Consider the following 16154-nt stretch of genomic DNA (forward strand, 5'->3'; position numbering starts at 1 on the left):
TATATATATATATATATATATATATATATATATATATATATATATATATGCATATATGTGTATAGGTTTTCCTTCCATACATATCCTCTTTCCTATTGACGCTTGCTTTTCACAGTGGTTGAAATTCAGCATACGCTGATGTAATTTTGTTGTTTGTGGGAACCCTACGTTGTTTCTTTCAATCCATGGAGAAAGCAAGCGTGAAGCACCTGGAGTTTCAGTTGCAGCGGGAGAAAGCGCTGGCGAAAGATCTAGATGCAAGATGCAAATTGCTGTCCGCACAGATTGCTCAGCTGGAGCAAGATAAAGCCGAACTTCGTCGCGAAAAGTTGTCCCTCGGCGAAGAGGCGAAGAAGGCATCAAAGTTAGATGAGCGAATTCATAACCTGCAGAAAGAAGTGGAAAGCCGCGATGCAGTTATTGCAGCAGAGCGGATGGCAGCACAGGAGGCGAGGGCGGAGACAGAAGAAATTCGGCGCAACGCTAACGCTTCCATTGCCCTATGGACTGCGGCAGAGGAGCAGTGGACGACAGAGCAAGCTGCACTCAACGAAGCCGCTTTGCGATATCGTTCGCAGATTGAAACACTAGAAAAGGATTTACGAATCCAAGGTGACGCACATGTGGAACTAACGAAGCAGCTGCATACAGAAAAGGATCGCTTTAGTAGGCTGACACATGCGCGGGAGGCGATGGAGGCTGAGGTTAAGAGTCTTCACTCTCAGGTGGAGAAATTGCAGAACAAGGTTTGTGATCTTGAGCAAACAGTTTATAAGCTAGATCTTGCCGGGGACAAGCAACGCGAGGCGATTAATCTAAAAGATACAGAGATCAAAACTCTCGAGGCTACTGTTGCGCGGCATATAGAGGCAGAGGAGCGATTAGAGCAGACCATTAGTTCTCTTAACGATCGCATTAACGCAGCAAAGATGCTGAACCTGGAGGGCAAATGTGAGAACGAAAAGTTGCAATGCGACGTTTCAGACGCCAAGAAGGAGATTGACCGCCTCCATCTCCAAATTGAATCCTTGAAGCGTGACTCCAGCTTTCTCTCATTGAGCCATTCTAGTACGCAAAAGGCACTGGAAGATTTGAAGGAGAAGCACCGGCAGCTTCAAGAAGATATCCGTGACAAGAACGTTGAGATACGCCGACATGAACTCACTATCAGTCAATTGAATATGGAGCTCAAAAAGAGCGAGAATCAAGGCGGCGAGTGGTCATTTCAGTACTCGTCGTTGGAGACCGAGCTTCAGCAAACGAAGGAATTATTGAAGGCTTCATCCGCATCTGTCGAGATGCTTCTGCGAGAAAAAAATGAGCTCGTGGAGAGGCTGAAGGAGCAGAAGCAGCTCATGGAGACAAAGGAGGAGGAGATGGTGGTGCTGCAGAGTCAATGTAACGAACGAATTGATACCTTTTTGCGGGATATGAGCGACCTGGAAAAAGAGATTGCAGCGCGCCAGGCGGTAATTAATGAGTTGTCCGACCAGCTCAATTCCGCAAGTGAGAAAAACGTGGTGTACCACTCCAAGATTCTCGAGGAATCGGAGGCCAACGGGAAAATGCGACAGCAATTGAGTCAGCTGCTGCGCCGCCTTCAATCAAATGAACAGCATATGTTTTTGCAAGAATGTGTTTCTGAGAAGGAGAGGATGTTTTCCTCGTTTGCGGAAGATTTGTTTAATGCATCGATGTCGTGTTATGCAATCCTCGTGAGGCAGTGCCAAAAACTGCAGGACGAGTCATCGGTTCTACAGAAGCAAACTGAAGAGCTTTTGCGCGAGTGCTGCTTGAAGAGCTGTGAGTTGAAGGAGCGAGAGTGTGTATGTGCAAATCAGAAAGGGCAAATTGCAGCTTTGCAAGAGGATTCAAGCATGCAAGCTGAACGGATCTCCGTACTTTTGTGTGAACTGTCGGCTGCTCAAAATGAAGCTAGCAAGCTTCGTGCCGCTGTAGAGACTGCAGGTAGTGATGCTGTTGACCTCAAATCAGCGTTCGCCGAACTTCACGAGCAAGTCGTTCTGAAAGATACTGAACTGGAACGAAAGGACGCCGCACTCACAGACCTCCAAGCCCGTTTTTGCGCTTTCTCCAACGCAGCATCTACTTTAGAGGAGGTATTGCTTCGCCATTCTTCGGAGCAGATAGAGTATGTGCAGATGCTTTGGGAGAGTCGCCTTGATGCTGTCGAACAGCATTTCGCTTCGCTTTTGTTACACTTGGCGTCTGAAAAGGCGGTGCTGCAGTCTTCGAAGGAGAAGGCAGAGGCTGCATGCCGGGAGTTGTCTGCATTCGCAAAAGAGGCAAAGGTCTCGATGAACAAAAGTGATCTCGCTGCTGCGGAGCGACATGAGGCACTAGTGAGTCGTGCTGCCTTTCAGGAGGAGCAAATTGCCTTGGCAAGGCGAGAAAAGGAGCAGACATCCACGCAGCTGGCAACGTTGCTGCGGCGGTTTGAAGAGGAGAAGAATTCCTTCGAATCATTCCGGAAAGAGGCGAATTGTGCAATGGAGCAGGAGAGAGCGCGATGTGTGGAAGCCGCGAAGGAGTCCGTGAAGCTTCGCAGTTGCATTGATGCAGAGGTGAAGCGCAAGTGCGAGTATAAACAGGCACTAGAGAACCTTAAAAAGCTACGCAGTGAGAGTGAGGACCTGCGTCGTGTCGAAAAAGAGCGCGCGGCAGATGCCATCAGAAAAGCGAACGCTGAGTCTAACTATTGGATAATGTGCTTCGATCATCTCAAAGAGATGGTTGAGGAAAGTCGACGCAAAGGCGATTGTTTGCCATCTATTGACATGGATACAATTCATCGCTTAGAGGTTGCCAAAACCAAGATCAGCACCATGCAGATGCAGGAGGTCAACACTCTGCTGTCGAGCCTACCAAAGTTGAAGCGTGTACGAGAAGAGGGTACAGGCGCTTCAAAGTAGGGGTATATAGTCAGCAATTAGTTGTGTGCCGTGTTTCACGGACATTGTATACTTGACTGTAAGCTGCTTTTTTTTTTTTTTCATATCTGCCCTTTGCAATGTATTTCTCGCTAGAATCTGATTTGCGGTTTCCCACTTTTGTTTAGATGCAATTTTTTTTTTTGTGGACATATACATAGATGAAATGAGAAGGAAAAAAAATTGGATCGTGCTATGCATGAGCGTAACGACAAGAAAGTGTTTCCATATGAGGCACAACACGTTGTTTGGGTGTATCCTTCTCTCTGCGTGACTCGGTATAGACATGCGCCTCATGTGCTACCGACAAATCGCCTCTGAGTTGTAGCTCATTTGTCGCATCTCATTTTCTCTCTGTTTCTTTTGCCCATCCTCTCGCTGTTTTTCTGGATGTTCAGTAGCGTCCCTCCAGCATTGACACCGGTGGGGAGTCATGCTGAAGTTTGGAGGAGCGCTTTTGAGAGCGCGACTAACAGCTTTCAATCCATGGAAGCGTAGACCCGCCGGTTTGCAGCTTAATGGACGACCTCAGATGGTTAGCCCTAGCTACTTCCGTGGCAAGTACAGGCAGGAGAACCCTGATGACCCATGTCGGTTACTAAAGCCAAGTCACGTTCTCTTGAAGCGGTGCCCCGCGTGCAAGCGGACGATGTTTGTGCATATCAAGAATAAAGACACATTTCATACATGTTGTGAGGGAGTGCCGATGAAGGTGTACTCGGATATGAAGACTGTCATGAACATCGAGCACAAACTAATCACCTTTACACGCCAGTGGGATGTCGAAAACGAGCGTCCGTGGAGTAATCCTCATCGTCCACGACCGAAGGGGCGATCAAAGTTGAAGAAGTAGATATCCAAATAAGGTGTGTATCTTTTTCTGCTATTCACAAAGCTATCACGAGCGTTCGTAATTCTCTTGGTGCGGGCACCCAACCAACCATACGGGGAGAAAAAAGAAAATGTGAACGACTAAACAAAGCAGATAACCTGCAGGCTTCTCTGCTTTCATGCATACTCTGATGGCCGCCCGTAAGCTGGCTAATTTGGCAGGCCACCCGTGCGCTTCCTTGGTGCGCGACGCGCAAAGAAGGAGATCTGTAACTTTTTTTTCTGATCTGCGAATGGGTGTGTATGGCCGTGAGTAAAGGTCAGGTCGAGCGCACCAGGTCGTCTCTCTGTGCGTCAAACACCATAGCGCTGCTTTTACGCTTCCTTTTCATGGTCCTCTCGTTCCCACACTAGGAACGTCAACATTTTCTATTTTTCTTTTCCTGCACGTCAATCGAACAGGAGTTTCCGCATTCATCTTTTCCCTCATTGCACTCATCCGCTCAAGACACCCACACACACACACACCTCCTCATGGGCTGGTTAACTTGGTTTTGGGACTGGCTGTCCTACTTGGGCCTGTCCAACAAAACAGGGAAGCTCCTGTTTCTTGGGTTGGACAACGCCGGCAAAACCACCCTTCTTGGCAAGCTAGCAACGAATCAAGTTCACGTCCACCGCCCCACGTTCCACCCCAACTCCGAGGACCTGACTCTGGGTGGCATCAAGCTCAAAACTATCGACATGGGTGGGCATCAACAAGCGCGTCGGCTATGGAAGGACTACTTCACGAAGGTCGACGGCGTCGTTTTCATCGTTGACGCGGCGACGCCACAGCGTTTTCAGGAAGCAAAGAGCGAGCTTGATATGCTGCTGCAGTCAGAGGAACTTGCCAAGACGCCGTTCCTGATTTTAGGCAACAAGATCGATATGCCCGGCTGCACATGCTCTGAGGGTCAACTTGTCATGGAGATGGGTCTGGGTGGTGCACTCACAGGCAAGTCGACCACAGTGACAGACCCCAACGTACGTCCTCTGGAGGTGTACATGTGCAGCGTAGTCAAGAATGTTGGCTACGGTGACGGTTTCCGCTGGCTCTCACGGTATCTGAAGAGCTCGTAGAAGCAGCCTATAGGATGTGCACGTACCTGCAGACGGCCGCCCTTGCGTGCATGATTAGCTTACTTTTTTCTTAATATTCAGAGATATATATCGATGTGTGTGTGTGTGTGAAGAAAACCATAAACAGAAGTGGAGGCTACACAAAGTTGTGCTCTTTTCTTTTTACTTTCCTATTGCGTGGATGCATTTGCGTAGGGATTGGTGTCTGTGTGCTCTTTTTGAAGGGCGTTTGCCCATGCGCCCGTGCAGTCGTTGACCTCGTTTTTTTTTTTGCTGTTTCTTTGAATGGCATGGGATCTCAGCGGCTGCCGTTCTGCGTCCTTTTCTGCCTTTGCATGGTTGTCCTCTCCTCTTCCTTTGAAGGGCCAGGAGTCTTTGACGTGGGTAGCAGACGGTGAGTAGGAGGGGGAGCGATCATCCTGCGCCGGGATGAGAACAGAAATCGTGTGAAACACGAAGTCACCATCGCCATTTCATTCTCAAGTGCATTAGCAAAAATTGTGTTTGGTTTACACTGCCTCCTACAGGTGTTTGCTTCTCTTAAAGAGAACAAAGGAACAGAACATACCAAAATGATCGCTAGTGCCACCTGCATTGCTTTGCCTTTTACCAATTTTGGTTACCTTGTTCAGTGAGCGTGCTCACGCAAAGGAGCGCGCTAGCAGGCGCTCGGCTTCTATGTCCCACTTACAGGAGTTTCTGACTGTTGCCGCAGAGAGACAACAATGGGAGAGAAGGAGGTGGCGACAGAGGTGGCTGCGCGTGACAGCGACTGCCGGACATACGGAACTTTATTTTTTGTGTGTGTTTATTGAGGAATATCGAAAGCGTCCGCGCCCAGTATGTATACTTTCACACGCTTTACAATGTGTTGGCACACACACACACTCCTATGCACGACCCATTTTCCTCCCTCCTTTCCTCTGCGCATGCTCTCTTTTGCCTCCCTTGTGTCGCGTGTCCCCCCTCCCTACCACCGTTTACCGACCGCTACGTCACAAACGCATGGCAATGCCTCCAGACACCGACGCGCTCATACGCAGGGACTACAGCACATACTTTTCCCCTTTTCAAAACACGTCAACGTTTTTGCTCCTTGATCACTCCTCTTAGCCGGATGGTGGGGAAAAAGGGAAAGGGAAAGAAGGCGACGCTGGCCAAGGCAAAGGCTGAGGAGCAGCGTCTCATTCAGCTGCGTGCCTTGGAGGCAGAAGCGGAGGAGTTTCAGCGGTTCGAGAATGAGCGTCGCCAGCACGATGAGCAAGAGGAGCGCATTGCGTTTCTGCGCGATGAGCAGCTTCGAATAATGCTTGAAAAGGACCGTCGTATTGAAGATGTCATGCAGCAGCTCACCCGTGTGACAGCGGCGATGCAGGACGACAAGACAGGTTATGAGACTCAAATCCATCAACTGAGCATGCTGCGCGACGCGCTTCTAAATGAGGAAAGCCTCTTAAAGGTGGAGATGGAGGAGCTACATGAAATTCTGCAACAGGAGCGCGTGAGTAACGCAACGTACGTGCAGCAACTACGCGACACGTTGGAGTCGGAGCGCAGTTTGCATCAGGAGGAAAAGAAGAACCTCCGGTCTCAAGTGTGCGAGGCAACGGCTTCCATGGAGCACACCAAGCGGCAACTGCAGCTCTCTTGTGAGTCTCATGAGTCAGCGGAGCACGAGTTCAAGGTAAAGGTGCGCGACCTGGAGAGAGAGCTTGAAAAGGCGCTCACGATGAACAAGGCGCTACAGGATGCCGTGGAAGGACGGGAGATCGAGGACCGCAAGAACGTGACGCTGCTGCAGCTGTTGAATGCGCAGCTGGAATCAGACAAACGGCGGTATGAGGTGGACCTCTGCGAGGAGCGCGACCGTACGACCCATGCTCGTGGGGAAGCGAGCCACCTTGAGGCGAAACTAAGGGAAGCCCAGCGTGAACTGGACATCGTCAGAGAGGAAGCGCGGAAAGCAAGAGTGTCGTGTGAGGACGAACTGCGTGAATACAAGCAGCTCACAGAGCAGGTAAAGTTCGATGCCGAGTATCTGCACCGTGAGATGGAATCAATGCGTGCCGAGCACGCCGCCGCTGCGGAGAAGAGTGAGGCGGCACAGGCGGCGATGCAGGCCGAGCTGCAGCAGTGCCAAGTAGAGCTCGAAGCGTCCCAAAAGAAAAACAGCGAGGTGGGGTCGCTGCTGCTGCGGAAGGAACGCGAGCACTTCGACAAGGTCACTTTTCTGAACGCGCAGGTCGCGAACGGTCGCACTGCTATTGCGCGGCTGCAGGAAAAAATGGAGAGGGAACGGACCGCGCACGGGGACGAGTTGCAGCAGCATAATGATACGATTCAGCAAACCATGCAAGAGCTGGAGCGAGTCAGCAACGCGGAGAGCGTACAGCTGAGGGAGAGGCACATGTACGAACAGCGGCTGATAACCGACATGGACGGGCTCAAGGCCACCATCAGAGAACTCCGCACACGCGTCATGGAGCAGGACGATGCGTACGAGCAGTTACGAGAGCTGAAGGAAAGCGAGATTGAGCGGCTGCGATGCATTTTAGACGCGCATTTCATCCCAAACCGCCAAGACGTCGAGGTCTCCCGCGCAAGCAGCCGAGCCGACGAGCTCTTTTTGGTGTCAGAGGAGCTTCGGTCAGTAAAGAAGGAGATGGCGCTGAAGGAGACCGCTGCGAAGGAGACGGAAAGATGGCTGCGGGCACGCATTGCCGAGCAGGTGGAGGTAATTGATTCCCTCCAGTTGGACCTCAAGCGCACCGAGCTTGGCCGAAACGAGAGCATCTGTACGCTGAAGGACGAAGTCAGGCGACTACGCAAAACACTTGAAGTTCACTGCATACCGTGCTCATAGCCGGCGACTGCACTGCCCGGTGTTAGTCTCTTTTTTTACCGTTGTTGATCTGGCGTCTCCGGTGACGATGCACGTGCTCGTGTCTTTTTGTCTCCGGTCATCGCTGTGTGTGGAGAAGCTCTTTTTTTTTCTCCTATGTAAAGTACGTTTATGTGTTTTCTGTTGGCGCATTTCGTGTGGGCCATTTTCGGTCTCTTCCTCCTCCGGCCTCTTCTCCCTTTTGCACCACCCTTTGCTCTTTTTTCCCTTCTGCGGGAATGGATGTAGATAATAGACAAACACACACACACACACATACATACAGCCGGGGGTGTCAGCCAAGATGAGCAGGGGACGGGGACGAGTTGGCACACACAGGTAGGACAGAACGCTCTGATTGATGTTGCGCTCTCGTGTTCGTGGTACTGCTGAACTCTCTGCCTCTGGCCCACTGCGAAATTTTTTCGCTGTGTTTTGCTCCTTGCTGCGTGAAGTGGTGATACGGCCATCACGTAATAGTGACCCTCTCTTCACCGAGTACGTTTCTTCTTTGGTTTCCCCTTTCTGTACTGTCATGTTTGCGTATGTGCACTCTTCAAAGTGCAAAGCCGATAGCAGAGAGGATGTTGTTGGACAAGTGTGCAGTTGCCGTGCAGATTGATTCTTCCTTTGACAACTTCAAGTATCTCTTTCACCTCTGCCGCTGCTCATAGACGCGGTAAGTGATCCTTAGAGGCTCTCCACTTCCAGTGGAGATGGAGTGTGTCGCATGTGTAAGGGTTCACCCATCTTTGCGGTCGTAAGATGTGTTAGCCTCAGGGCAAGTGGCGGAGGTAAAAAGGTAGCGGGAGGAAGAACGGAAATGAAGAGGAGGTGTGGAGGTGTATGACGAGGATCCCATACCTTCTCTTACTTTTTCCTTCTTTGGGAAGCGCCGCACCTCTTTTATTCTCTCCTTCGATTATGACCTCACTTTCTTTCATGCCCCTTTTTCGCCGCGTTGCCTTTTACGCCTAACTTTTACGCACACTTTCCCCCTCTTGTTGCACTCTCTGCCCCTAACTCTCAGCGGGTTTGGTGCTTTCCTCGTTTTTCTCTTCGTTGCTCTCGCTCTCTCGATTGCTTAGAAGAGGCGCCTTGAAACACAAGATTGAGAGCAAATTGCGTGCACCTACGCTACAGCGAGGACACAATCGCCCTCCCCATTCCAACACACACACGCATACACAGAAAAGAACGATGCAGCCGCGGTCTAGCCGTAAGACGACCGGTGTGTACGGGGCGGAGCGGATTCCTGGTAACTATGTCAAAACTCTCACCGGCGTTGTGCGGGGCGAGGAGCTCTTCTGCCGCCCTGACTTGGAGCGGCCATGGCGGTCAGCAGACAAGCAGCGCAGTGCTGCCACGATTGCGCTGAAGGAAAAGGAAATTGAGGAGCTGATGCGACTGTGCTCGAACTTGCGAACGGAGCTGAGCAACTCCAAAAGCGACGCTCTCTTCCGGGAGTACTCGCTGACGGAGAGGACGAAGTTACAGCTGGCAGAGAAGCAAAGTGAAGTCGATGAGCTGCAGCGGCGTGTGGAGAAGCTTGAGAAGGAGAAGAAGGAAGCTTTGGCGGCCACCGAGAGCCAAATCCGACTTCTTCGCTCGCAGGCGGAGAACGAGGCTCTTTGCTTGAAGAACGAAGCACGCCTCGCCACTGAGCGCTGCGCTGAACTTGTCAAATCCTTCCAGAAGCAGCTCGAGGACGTCAAGGCAGCTGGCGTGCGTGAGGTAGAGTTTGTGGAAGCCCACTTCACAGCAAGGATTGATGAAGTTACTATGGAGCTGAAGTCGGTGCGTGAGTCAAGCAAGGCCCTGGAGGATCATTACCGTGAGGTGGAGGCGCAGTCGTCGAACATGGTCCATCGTATCGAGGCTGATTACAAGGAGAGGCTGCGGTCATTGGAGCAGCGCATTGAGGAGCAGCGGAGCGAGTACGAGGTCCAGCTTGCCAAGGAACGAAAGGAAAAGGAGACGGCGCTTGGGGAGTCGAAGAGAACGACCGAAAAGCTCGCCGTACTGATCGCTGACAGGGAGGAAGTGCTCCAGAAACAGAAGCTATGGAACAGCTACATCCTCTCCCACCTGGACACCTTCTATCATGGCGTCATCGCGGTCGCCCCTGAGTTAGCGGTGGATGCGGCTGGTGTGCAGCTTCAGCAGGTGCCGGAGCTTTACACCCCGCGCTGCGTCCTCGAAGATCCAGAGTCTAAGGTAAGTGTGGAGCGTGTAGCGTATCGTGTTGCGCAACTGAAGCTGTTGGACTTACCGTCACTAGGAAAGGTGGCGTCTTGCCACGGCGCCAAGTTGCCGAGTGCAGCTCAGCTTGACCAAGTGGTGGAAAGTCAGGAGCGTCTACAGCGTGCTCTGCGCGAGCTCGAAGACCAGCAAAGGGAACTGGAGGCGACTGTTAGCAGCTTCACTTCGCGCCTGTACTTCTTCAGTGACAATCTGGAGGAATCGCTGCGCCGCGGCCCCAGTCCCGTTCCACCGCCGCTGCGCAATGTTGTCTTTGTCTGCCTGTGCGTTCCACATGGGCGGGTACTGTGGCTCGCGGACACGGAGCTGATGCGGACATCAGTGCAGCTACTGTACAGCACTCTGCGGCTGAAGATGGGTGAGTATGGCGGCCACGAATGCTACAGCGACGACGTATCGATGCTACTCGCGTTTGCTGATGCAACAGCCGCGTGTCGCTTTTGCATTGAGAGTCAGGAGTGGTTCATGAGGCTTCCCTGGCCGGCTGCCCTTCTGCAGCTGCCGGAGGCACGGGAAGAGCATTCTGGCAGCGGGCGGTTGGTGTATCGGGGCCTGCGCGTCTCCATGGCACTCCATGCGGGTGAGGCCTACGTGGAGCCGTCTGGAATCCCGTTGAACAGAATGTACCGCAACCACTACTACGGCAAGGCAGTCTCACAACTGGTGCACCTTTGCTCTCTCGCGCAAGGTGGCCAGATCATTGCTTCCATCGCGGCATGGAACCTGTGCGTGCGGAGGAGGCACGAACTCGGTGCAATAGCGGCCAAGAGCCTGGGCACACTCCCTATTGTTTCCTTCAACAGCCAATCAGGCATTCAGGAGAAGCAGAGCATCGAGCTCCTGCAGATTCTTCCGATGGAGCTCGAAGGCCGCAGTTTTGAACCTCCGGGTAAGGCAGCCATCTCCCCGGTGTCTGCCCTCACCGGCGTGAAAGAGTCCGTCCTAGCCGCCGAGGTGGCCGCCGTAGACGCGCAGCGCGAGCGGGTACACGATGCACTCATCCTTCTGCGGGAGGAGTGCAACAGCATTCACAGTAGCATGGGCAGTCTCACAGCGCGCGCGCGAGCGACTCTGCCGCACTTTCACCTCCTGCCACCGTCGGAAATGGTTACTCAGATGAACGATTTGTACAGCGTCATGGAGAAGGTGGCCATGCGGGTCGAGAACCTCTACGGTGACTTGCAGGAAGTTGCACATGCACAAGAGGAGTTGAATGAACAGGCACGAGGTATCAAAGACTACTTCCAGCTGCAGGAAAGGTCCGCGGCACGCGAAGATGACCTTCGCACAGAAACGGAAGCAGTGCGGCGAAACCTTGGCCATGCGCTTCAGCTGGAGAAGGACCGACACCGCGCCGAGAAGGAGCGCCTTCAGCTCGCACTTGAGGATCGAGAGCAGCTGATCCGCAACGTGTATCAGAAATTCCAGTCGTGCTAGACTGGAACACACGACGAACCTTGAACACGGCTGAGTCAGTGAGCTCTAGCTATCACACACTTCTTTCTCTACCAGTTCTGTTGAGCGTCCGGCGAGCGATTCCGACGATCCCGGGATGCGGGGAAAGGCGGCAAGCGCCGTGACATAGATACTATAGAACGGAGCCGGGAAGCCTAAGGTGTAGTGCTCCCGAATCATTGGGGTGTATTCACTCCCTCCCTTTCCGCTCTCTTACTTCCTTCTGTTGACATCCAAGGCTGTTCTTCGGCACCCGTCCACGACACACACACGACGTGACGTAGCTGCTTTGCCCGTCCGTCTCATACCCCCTCTCTTTTCTAGTAGCAGCTTCCTATCGCTGCCGCTCCCTCCCCCTTCGCTCTCATGTAGACTGACAGTGACGCTGCCGCACATTAGATAGAGAGTCCACACGTGTGGAGGTCGAGGCGTGTTTGTTGTGTTCCTCGTTTTGTTGCTTCTGCTAGAGGGGTTGTGCACGCACACACATACATGCACGCAAAGAGTGAGACGTGTGTGTGTGTGTGTCTAGGGCGCCGACTGGTGTTATGACATCTTGGATTTGCGTCTGTATGTTGTTGTTTGGTATTCTTCTTTGCCCATGTTCGACTCACACGTCAAGTGTGTGTTTCGTCTCCCTGTGATGTATGCAGCGGGGGAAAGATCTGCCCACCAGCGCATGCGGAGACGCACAAAGACGGAAACGGGAATGGTACATGGGACGACTGTGCAGAAGGGGAAAAAGTCTGGTATGGGTGAGAAAGATCTCTTGCTTACTCCTCTACGCTATCGCTACAGGTTATCTGTACATCGCAGAGGTGATGTGCGCAGCTCTTCTGCCCGCTGGAGAGAATATGACTTAGCCTTGCATTCTGCTCTTGGTGCACACTCTGTTGCTGCCCAACAAAAGCCCCTACTTACTTCTGATTCTCTTTTCCGACTTTTTCCTCTTTCATTGCTAATATTCCCTTATCTCAGAGAACAGAGTATCACCAAGCGTGTGCGTGTACTCTGAGGAACAGTCAAGCTTGTTTTGTGGCGTACCTGTCTGCTTAGCTCTACCTTTACAGACACTGTGCGCTTCACTATTAGTCGGCAACAAGTGGCGTCATAGCTGCCCTCAAGAGCACCAAAAGAAGAAGATCATAACCAGCATACAGCACAACAACTCAGCAGAGCACAGCAGCAGAGCCGTTGCCCACCTTACCTCTGCAGTGCAACTCTAGCGAGCGTGTTTTTCACGGCCAATCACTCTCACTTGTTCACACGCCTTCTTTTGTACATCTCCTCTCCTTAGCGGCTTGTCCATTTCTCATCAGGGCACCATGACCGATTCCGTCATTCGCATCAAGCGCTACTACTACATCCACATCTTGGACAACAATACAAACGTCACTCGCACCATTTCTGGCCCTGTCGTCTACACGCGGCAGGAGCACGAGACATGCCTCTTTGACCCACGCCCGTGCGTGTCTGTCCCCCCGCGTCACTACTGTGTTGTCAAGAATCCGTGCGTGAGAAATGAGGCGGGGGAGGTGGTGTTGGAGTCGTCAGGGCAGGTGAAGCTCCGACTCGGCGACGCCGAGATCCGCTTTGAAGGCGAGCCTTTTCCTCTGTACCCCGGCGAAGAACTGGACAGTAAGGAGGAGCAGAGTGTGCGGAAGCTGCAGGTGATTCCACCTAACACCGGTCTCCACGTGCGGTGCGTTCGCGACTTCAAAGACGCGGAAAGGCTTGTCGTGGCTGGTACAGAGTGGATGGTGGCTGGGCCGCAATCGTACATCCCGCGCGTTGAGGTGGCGGTGGTGGAGGAGGTCAAGGCAACTGTCATTTATTCAAACACCGCCTTGCTGCTGCAAGCCAACGTCAACTTCACCGATCGACGCGGAGTGCTTCGGGTGGCGGGGGAAAAGTGGCTGGTGCGCACGTTGGGTGCGTATCTCCCCTCCGTCGAGGAGACGGTTGTATCCTTGATACAGGGTACCATGCTCAGCGAGCTGAAGGCACTCCGCCTGAGCGCAGTGCGCAGCTTCACCGACGTGTACGGGAAGGCGCGACGGGCCGGGGAGCAGTGGCAGGTGACATTGAAGGATGCACCAGTGCATATCGTTGATGCCTACGAAACTAAGGTGGCGGAAGTCGCCGCTGTCTCACTCAACGCGAAGGAGTACGTGATAATTCACCATCCAGTCGACGCCACCGGGCACAACCGCTTCGGCGAGACGCTTGTGCGTCGTGGCGAGTGCACCTTTTTCCTGCAGCCTGAGGAAACGATGCCGCGCGGCGTCGAGCAGGTGCTCGTTGTCGGAAAGGAAGAGGCGTTGCTGCTGGAAGCGGTGTGTGAGTACCATGACGGAGGTAGGAAGCATCAACCAGGCAGCCGATGGATGGTGCGCGGCCCTTGCGAGTACATCCCTGCCAACGAAGTGAAGCTGCTGGAGCACCGCCGTGTGATGGCGCTTGACAGGAACGAGGGTATTTACGTAATGAATACGACAACGGGCGAGGTGCGTGCCGTCATTGGGAGGCCTTACATGCTGGATAGCAACGAGGTGCTGTGGGAGAAGCACCTGCCGCTCGCTATCGAGGAGCTCCTCGAGTCTCCAAATGGTAGCATAAAAACGTGCGAGCGCAACGCCGGCTTTGTCAGCCGCCGCGAAAAGTACCGTATTGTCCGCTTCAACGTGCAACACAACGCTGCAGTGCAGATCTACGACTACCGCACGAAGAAGCCTCGCATTGTGCTGGGCCCGAGGCTTGTGATGCTGGCCCCACATGAGGAGTTCACCGTACTGTCACTCAGCGGTGGCACGCCGAAGGTGCCGAACTCGATGCAGTCGCTTCAGCTCTTTCTCGGGCCACGCTTCTCCAGCGACACCATCGTCGTGGAAACGTCGGACCACGCTCGCCTACGCCTCCGGCTCTCGTACAACTGGTACTTTGACATCGACCGCGCCAACCCTAGTCAGAGGACGTTCTCGGTGCCAGACTTCATCGGCGATTGCTGCAAGACCATCGCCAGCCGAGTGCGTGGTGCCGTCGCCGCAGAGGACTTCGACTCTTTCCACAGAAACTCTGCCAAAATCATCCGCATTGCTGTCTTTGGCGTCGACGAGGTTGGCGAGGCGAAGAAGAATCTGCGCTTCAATGCAAATGACTTTGTCGTGACGAACATTGACGTGCAGTCGGCAGAACCAACGGACGAGAAGACGCGCGACAGCTTGCAGAAATCTGTGCAGCTTGCGATTGAAATTACCACCAAGTCGCAAGAGGCGGCTGCACGTCACGGCAACGAGCTGAAGAACCAGGAGGCCAAAGGGCATCTGGAGCGCCAAAAACTCATCGACAAGATAGAAGTGGAGAACGCGAGGACAAAGTGGCTGGAGCTGCAGGCAAAGAGCGAGGCAGTGCAGGCGAGCGGGCAGTCCATCGCAGAGGCAAAGGCGCGCGCCGAAGCGCTGCTAATTGAGGTGCAGTCTGAGATGCAGCAGGCGGAGATGCGAGCCAAAGCGTACCGCATCTCCGCAGAGGCAGAGCTGCAGAAGCTGCAGCAGCGACAAGCACTGGAGCTAGAGTACACCCAACGGCAGAATGAGATAGACGTCGCCAAGGCACGAGCGGCAGCCGAGGCGGAGGCGGAGAAGGTGAGACGCATGGTCGACGCCATTGGTCGTGACACACTGGTTGCCATCGCCCGCGCAGGTCCCGAGGCACAGGTGAAGCTGCTGGGTAGCCTCGGCCTAAAGGGCTACCTTATCACTGACGGAAACAGTCCAGTGAATTTGTTTGGCGCAGCGCACGGAATGATTGGCGAGCTAAAGAAGTAATGCGGTTGGCACTGCAACGCGCATCACTACGTTTTCCTACGCTTGTGTAGCCACGCGTGTATGTACTTGCCAGACCTTTCCGCTGTCATTGTTAGGGGGCTGGGTGGCGTGTGCTCTTACACACTCGTGTTATCGTTAGCTATTGGTCCCCAAAGCTTCCTCCTTTCTCTTTCATGAGGACGACTGTTGTGGGCGATGCGCTCGCTGTTATTTACTCGTTTATTCAGCACCGATTCGAGCCGTTACGCAAAGAGGGAAGAGCGGAGAGGAACACACGCACCCACCGCACGCAAAGCACGTTAGCCATTGTGCGCGGAGTTTCCTTTTTTATTTTCTTATCGCCTCGGTTTGTGCTGCGTCACGGCCGCTTTTTGTCTTTTCCCCTCAGCGCTGATCACTTTTCGGCATGTTGTTGCTTTCTGTTATGTGTGTGTGGCAAGGGGAGGGGGCGAGCTCTACCCCTTTTTCCTACTCTCGTTCTCTTTCCTTCTTAGTCCTTAAACTGCTCATGTCTTCTCCACCCGCTTTTTTATCTCCCGCTGCTTGGCGTGTATCAGACACTGCGGTGTTGGTAGAGAGGCACACAGGCGCAACTTTCTGATCCGTTACACACATGCGTCTATGAAGCCCCTTCGGGTGTGTCTATGTGGCTGTACCTCAACACTGAGGCGTGCTCCTTACTGGTGGCATCAGCACCAGTTCAAAAGCGAATTCCGGCTGATCACTGTAGCGCGCATCTGCTGCGACTACCGCGCTGGACAGGAAACCTTCTGCTGATGCATATCTCTGTGCACATCCTTGCACAGCAGTACAGTTTTGGAAACA

General features: G+C 53.2%; 6 protein-coding genes across 6 annotated transcripts; all 6 read left to right on the forward strand.

The window, feature by feature from the left end:
• Window positions 1–185: 185 nt before the first annotated feature.
• On the forward strand, window positions 186–2933 carry LPMP_050010 (hypothetical protein; the record flags this gene model as incomplete). Its single annotated transcript, XM_010705462.1, has 1 exon — window positions 186–2933. One exon carries the CDS (start codon window positions 186–188, stop codon window positions 2931–2933), a length of 2748 nt encoding a protein of 915 aa, XP_010703764.1.
• Window positions 2934–3384: 451 nt separating this feature from the next.
• On the forward strand, window positions 3385–3804 carry LPMP_050020 (hypothetical protein; the record flags this gene model as incomplete). The annotated part of the gene is made up of 1 exon (XM_010705463.1): window positions 3385–3804. The coding sequence occupies one exon, from the start codon at window positions 3385–3387 to the stop codon at window positions 3802–3804; it is 420 nt and encodes a 139-aa protein (XP_010703765.1).
• A 512-nt stretch (window positions 3805–4316) lies between these two features.
• Window positions 4317–4904, forward strand: LPMP_050030 (ras-like small GTPase, putative; the record flags this gene model as incomplete). Its single annotated transcript, XM_010705464.1, has 1 exon — window positions 4317–4904. The coding sequence occupies one exon, from the start codon at window positions 4317–4319 to the stop codon at window positions 4902–4904; it is 588 nt and encodes a 195-aa protein (XP_010703766.1).
• Window positions 4905–6021: 1117 nt separating this feature from the next.
• Window positions 6022–7767, forward strand: LPMP_050040 (paraflagellar rod component par4, putative; the record flags this gene model as incomplete). The annotated part of the gene is made up of 1 exon (XM_010705465.1): window positions 6022–7767. One exon carries the CDS (start codon window positions 6022–6024, stop codon window positions 7765–7767), a length of 1746 nt encoding a protein of 581 aa, XP_010703767.1.
• A 1218-nt stretch (window positions 7768–8985) lies between these two features.
• Window positions 8986–11484, forward strand: LPMP_050050 (hypothetical protein; the record flags this gene model as incomplete). Its single annotated transcript, XM_010705466.1, has 1 exon — window positions 8986–11484. The coding sequence occupies one exon, from the start codon at window positions 8986–8988 to the stop codon at window positions 11482–11484; it is 2499 nt and encodes an 832-aa protein (XP_010703768.1).
• Window positions 11485–12827: 1343 nt separating this feature from the next.
• On the forward strand, window positions 12828–15329 carry LPMP_050060 (major vault protein, putative; the record flags this gene model as incomplete). The annotated part of the gene is made up of 1 exon (XM_010705467.1): window positions 12828–15329. The coding sequence occupies one exon, from the start codon at window positions 12828–12830 to the stop codon at window positions 15327–15329; it is 2502 nt and encodes an 833-aa protein (XP_010703769.1).
• Between the last annotated feature and the right edge of the window lie 825 nt (window positions 15330–16154).

The sequence above is a fragment of the Leishmania panamensis genome (genome assembly GCF_000755165.1).
Source record: "Leishmania panamensis strain MHOM/PA/94/PSC-1 chromosome 5 sequence".
Lineage (NCBI taxonomy): Eukaryota > Euglenozoa > Kinetoplastea > Trypanosomatida > Trypanosomatidae > Leishmania > Leishmania panamensis.